Below are 5,876 nucleotides of genomic sequence, written 5' to 3' on the forward strand. Positions count from 1 at the left end.
ATATTTTGGGTGCTTGAAATTTGCACCTAAAATGTGAATTTTCTTTAGAAAATACAAGGTAAAATTTAAATTTTTTTCACATTACCTGGTCTTAAATTTGCATATGAATTTGTAGTAAAAACAAAAGCAAGAATAAATTTGCTTGTTAACAAGGCCTTAAAGTTTTCATGCTACCTAGCAAGTTAAAAGTATATTTTTAAATGAAATTGTGAAAAATGTTTTGTTTGAGCATATTTTAAAAAAATGGTGGCTTTTGGATGTGAAAAAATTCACGTTTTCAAATTGCGAGATAATAATTTTTTAAAATGCACAATTTTGAAGCTCAAACCATAATTTTAAAGCTTAAATCACAATCTTACCGAATAGTTATATTGGTTTTTTAAAAACACGTTTTGATTAAGTAGGTTTTGAAATTACTATTTTTGAAATTGCTATTTCTTTTAAACCACACCTTTTAAAACGGCTGAACCAAACACAACCTTAATAAATAATGCCCGGGAGAGCAAGTGTTCTTTGGTCTCTTTCAGTCAGTCTCAGCGCTTCCCCTCTCCCTCTCTCAAAGTACAGTTTTTTTCTTTTTTTTTTCCTGGGCTGACAAAGAGTAATTACTCCTATATATATTGATCCCAACCGGCAACAACCAGAAAAGCAAACATAATAATCGACGATTGAAAACCCCACCTGACTTTCTCTGATCACTGCGAGAAAAAGAAGGCGAATTTATGATGGCAGTTGACCTACACAGCACTGAGTTACTGCTTCCCTCTCACTTTCTCTATGACGAGGAAGAAGATGTTCTTCCAAAGAATCTCAAATCCTCCAAGGTCCACGAAGAGTCGAGCTATTATAATCCCTGGGAAGCTCCTCACGGAACTGAATCGGCTTTCAGTTCCCCTGTCGAGTCGGAACTCGGTTCCGGTTCCCCCGAGTCGGAGAGTGACAAGGACGACGATTACATTGCGGAGTTAACTCGCCAGATGGCGCACTCCATGCTTCAAGACGATGACAAAAACTCCATCCCATGCAATGAAAAAATGGACAAAAAGGTATTTTATTTTCGGTAAAAAAATTTCAAGATCTTTTTTTTTTTAATTTTAATTTCCGTTAATTGGTGGTTGTTCTGGTGTTTCAGACATGGGGTTCGGCTGGTTCGCCACAATCAACGCTGTGGTCACCGCTGGGCTTTGGAAGCCCAGATGGTCCTTCTAAGGAACCATCGCCGCCACCCTCGCCGGAGCTGGCAGAAGACCCTTTTTGGGATAGCAGCTACGACGCTGTTGGCAGGTTGGAGAAGATGAACCTAAACGATTGCGAAAAACCCATCTTCCAGAATATTGGGTTGTGCTCGAACCAGGCTCTCACTGACCATCAACTTCGTGCTATTGAAGTAATAATAAATTTCCCTTTTTTTTTTTTCTTTTTTTTCTTTTTTTTTTTTCTATTATATATATTTTTCTTTCATTTACTAATTTCCTGGGTATTAATCTTCTCTTTTCGTGTTATGGTTATATAGTTCTACAGGCTGAAACAAGAGCGTCTTATGAAGCAACAAGGCTCTTCGAATTGGGAAAGACGAGCAAATGTTTCTCAGCTGTCTGAGCCAAAAGAACAACCTCTGCAGTTTCCGAAGAAAGGTAGATTTTGTAGCGGGTCGGGCGATGGAGGAAAGGCTTGGACAGACCCATGGACTCAGACTCAGACTCAGCCGCAGGCACAGTGTCACCAGCAAGCCGGGTCGGGCATGCGGGCGTTTGTCCTGGGTGGCGATTCAGGAAATGGGTCGTGTGGGACTGGCGGGACTGGTGTATTCTTGCCCCGCGGAGTCTGGTACTCCTCCGAATCACGCAAGAAACCAGGTAATAACAAGCTTCGTTTGTTAAATTTCTTTTGTTTTCTGATATCAAAAATTAAAAAAAAATTAAAAAAAAATTGAAGATTTATGTCATATCTTCTGACATTTTCAAAAGGAAAAATAAAAAAATCCTCAAAACACGTTAACAAATATACATATATTTGTCATTTAGCTATCTTTAGACTTTTGTCTCCTTGTTTGTTGGGAGTAGTTGCCTCTCTCGAGTTGGAATATTATTAACTATCCCACTTCAATAATTCCGTTTAGATTTGAATTTTTTGTTGCTTGCTTATGAGTCCGATCTAGAATGGTTAAGATTCCTGTATATCTTCCTATATAAAGTTTGATTGTGACCAAACTTTTTTTTATTCCTAAGACTGTTCGCTGGAACTTCCTATGTGGTCCATTTCCGCCCAAAAGATTGACAGATGTAGGGGGCGAGGGGCCGGCAAACTACTAAATAAGTGAATATTAATTACTTGTACAAATATTGAAAGAAAAATATGAGGGCGAAAAGAGAGCTTCTACACATCCTCCCCTCATCTCCTTCTTATCACCCTTTTATAATAAAAATTAATTTTTTTTAAGGAAAAGATGGTGATAAGGTGAGGATAAGGGGAGGATCTTTAGCATTTCCCTGGCGAAATAGACAGCTTCTGTAGCTTGAGCAACTTTTAGAAGAATCTGGGGAGGATTTTGGTTGTCCTATCGCTTATGTGATGGAATCCCACTAGGCTGACTATGTTTGGCTTTTTCTGCTCTGTTTAGGATGCTCCTCTGTTTTTATACCAGCAAGAGTTGCGCAGGCGCTAAAGCTTCACTTTGACCAAATGGGCACCCTGTCTCGATCCAATGCTGCTGCTTGCCCTCTTCCACACGGTATCTCTCTGGCTCGATTCTCTCCCCCCCTCTCTCTCTATATCTCTCTCTCTCTCTCTCTCTCTCTCTCTCTCTCTGTTTTCGATAAAATGGTGATTTTTTTTTTTTGTTGGTTTGATTACTGCCAGATGGTTTGATGGGAAGGAGGAGTAATGGGTTGAATTCAAAGCAGAAGCGGCAGTCCCGGACGGTGCCAGCCATGAGCATGAACTGTCATGAGATGGGGCTGCCTCAAGAATGGACGTATTGACGCGCACATGGCTTGCTCGTCTCTTCTGCTCTGTTGGTGATGATGGTGTTTTGGCAGTTTTTGGTCCAGGGAAGAAAAAGAGAAGCTTGAAAGACAGAATAAAGAGGACAATGAAAGACTCATGTTGGGTCAAGTACAGTGAATCTACTACATTTAGAGAATAGGATAGAAATACAGATCAATAGTCTAAGATCTTTAGAGAAGGGTGTTTTTCTTTTTCTTTTTTCTGTTTCTTATTTATTTTAATTGAAGTGTTTAGATCAAGAGGAAATATTGAATAAAAAAAAGTTGTCTGGAAGAGGATTACAGCTTTCCTGAATCCTGATCCTTTTGGGAACGTTGCTGGCTGTCAAAAGCCAAGTAATAGTAGCAAAAGCCAGGATGTCTTTTTGAAATCCTTGTAATAATAACTCAGCTTCACCATTGTGAGACTGCTTGTTCTCTCTACTTCTCCTCTATTCTTCAACTACGGATTCTTTTTGTTTTTCCAAAGCTTTTCATCAATTGTCTCGCAGCACATCGAGAGAAAGTTCATATGAAATTTACTTGTTCAAATAAACTTTGAGCTGTTTGACCAACTACTCGGACGGATAGGTTGTATGTGTTACACGAGCCTCAATTGCATATAAACACTCATCAATGCCATTAGCAGGGGCACTACCCCAAGCCAAAGGTTTTCCCCCCACCAAATAAATAAATTTTAACTCTATATTTTTTTAATTTTTAATTTTTTAGTTTCGGGCCCCAAATTTTTTTTTTTATTTTATTATTATTATTTTTCAATTTGGCCCTCACCCCCAAAGCTTAAAAGCTAGATCCGCCCCCGGCCATTAGGGTTACCAATAGAGAACAAACTTTGTAAATAATTGGTGAAACCTTTACTTACTTCTTCACGAGTGTTATACAAGCAATCCAATATTTGGACGGTATGTTTACTTTTCTCCTCAGGTTGGCACATGCATGAAAAAACTTTGTATTTCTGTCTTCCATCTTCAACCAATTCTCTTTCGCCCTTTGTCTCCACTTCTTATCCTTTTGTTCTATTATCTCTTATATTTTGGCCCTCTGTCAGTCCCACATTTAAAAAAAGGTTTTTAATATTTAAATTTGTTAAAAAAAATAATAATTTAGGTCTTTTTTTTTTTTTTTTATATACAATCCGGCCCCTTTAAAATTAAATTTATTGCTCCGTCCATCCTCCAACTGCTTCTTTTTTGTTTTACAAGCATGTCTGCAGCCTTCCCACTGTTCATTTGGTTAACCTCTATTCTCACATCTTCTGAGTTTATTTTGCACCTCACTCAAGTTATTTCCATATTGTTCCTCATTTTTCCACCCCAATTTTATAACTTCATGGCAATCTGCATTTTTTGTCCAGCTTGCCTCGAACCTAAAATTCTATTATGAAAATTCCTTATCCTCTCTTTCTGAAAAGAGAACCCCCCCCTCCCCCCCAAAAAAATAAAAAAATAAAAAATAAAAGAAAAGTAAAAGGAAAAAAATAAAAGAAAGAAAGATTATGGTAGCCCTTTGGACACGATCAACAGGAGGGGACAATTTCCCTTGACTTCTTTGGGGACCAGTAGAGGTAATTTTTTCATGCATGAAAGGTGACAAAGATTTCAATTAGTACGACTGAAAAATAATAATTCTAAAATTGCAGTTAAGCGTTTAGCAAAATTGTAGTTTGACCTTTTAAATTACAGTTTAACTTTTAAAATTGTGCGTTTTCAAAAAAGCACACAATTGCTTGCGATTTAAAAATACAATTTTTCTGCATTTTTTAAATCGTAATTTCTTGAAAAACATAATTTTAAACAACTTAATTTCTGCGATTTAGTTTAAAATCATTTCTGAAAATCAAAATGACAAACACTAGTCTCTTTGCACAAACTTTTTTGAGGTGAATGCCGTGGGAGTAAAGGACTTCTGATGTGGAAATCTGAGTTGTAGGGTTGAGATTGCTTATAAAGATGTCTAAGGAAGGGTTTTTAAAAAAAAATATCAAATACTAATATATTAAATATTAATTAAAGCTTATGAATATTCAAAATAATAAGCCGGTCCGGAATAAATACAACTTGTCAACTTCGGTTATGAAAGATGACGCGGGGGTAATACTAACTTTAGCTTATTTGCCAACACCTTTGACACAATCTGGTAGAGGATATTACATAAATTAATCTGTCTAAAATCAAGTACTTAATTAAATAGGATTAATTAACTTATAGGAATTAGAGTAATACACGTGGGATTCATGGCTCTATTAAGCTGCACTGATCGAGTTTAAAAAACTTAGAACAAAATTACATACTCTATCACCAACTGTTTTCCAATATTTTTGATAGAAGCAGCCTGTATGTTCGTCTGGACCCGAAAAGCTTTGAAAGGATGTATTTTATACGGCGCTTTAGACACTTCCTTCACCGTGAATTCCTTAAGGGGTTACTCATTGATCATATCCCTTGTTACACGAGCCTCCATTGCATATAAACACTCCTCAATGCCATTAGGCCCATTAGGGTTACCAGTAGAAAACAGACTTTGAAAATAATTGGTGAAACCTTTACTTCTTCATGAGTGTTATACAAGCAACCGTTTTCATCCGATATTTGGGTGGTACGGTTTCCTTTTCTCGATCCTCTGGTTAGCGCATGCATGAAAAAACTTTGTATTTCTGTCTCCCATCTTCGACCAATTTTCTTTCGCCCTTTATCTCCACTTCATGTCCTTCTGTTTTATTATTATTTTGGCCCTCGTCAGTCCCACATTTAAAAAAGATTTTTCAATTTTTATACAGTCCAGCTCCTTTAAAATTAAATTTCTAGTTCCGTCCATGCATACTCCAACTGTAATACCCCAGTCCCATATTGGGAAGAGATGAATAGCTCACAT

The 5,876-nt window shown here is 37.1% G+C and overlaps 1 protein-coding gene across 1 annotated transcript; it reads left to right on the forward strand.

Moving 5' to 3' along the window:
• The first annotated feature begins 523 nt into the window (after positions 1 to 523).
• On the forward strand, positions 524 to 3,428 carry LOC133878235 (uncharacterized). The gene is made up of 5 exons (XM_062316766.1): positions 524 to 1,046; positions 1,133 to 1,387; positions 1,514 to 1,856; positions 2,621 to 2,731; positions 2,860 to 3,428. Exons 1-5 carry the CDS (start codon positions 723 to 725, stop codon positions 2,979 to 2,981), a joined length of 1,155 nt encoding a protein of 384 aa, XP_062172750.1. The 5' UTR covers positions 524 to 722; the 3' UTR covers positions 2,982 to 3,428.
• The last annotated feature ends 2,448 nt before the right edge of the window (positions 3,429 to 5,876 follow it).

The sequence above is a fragment of the Alnus glutinosa genome, chromosome 9 (genome assembly GCF_958979055.1).
Source record: "Alnus glutinosa chromosome 9, dhAlnGlut1.1, whole genome shotgun sequence".
NCBI classification, from domain to species: domain Eukaryota; kingdom Viridiplantae; phylum Streptophyta; class Magnoliopsida; order Fagales; family Betulaceae; genus Alnus; species Alnus glutinosa.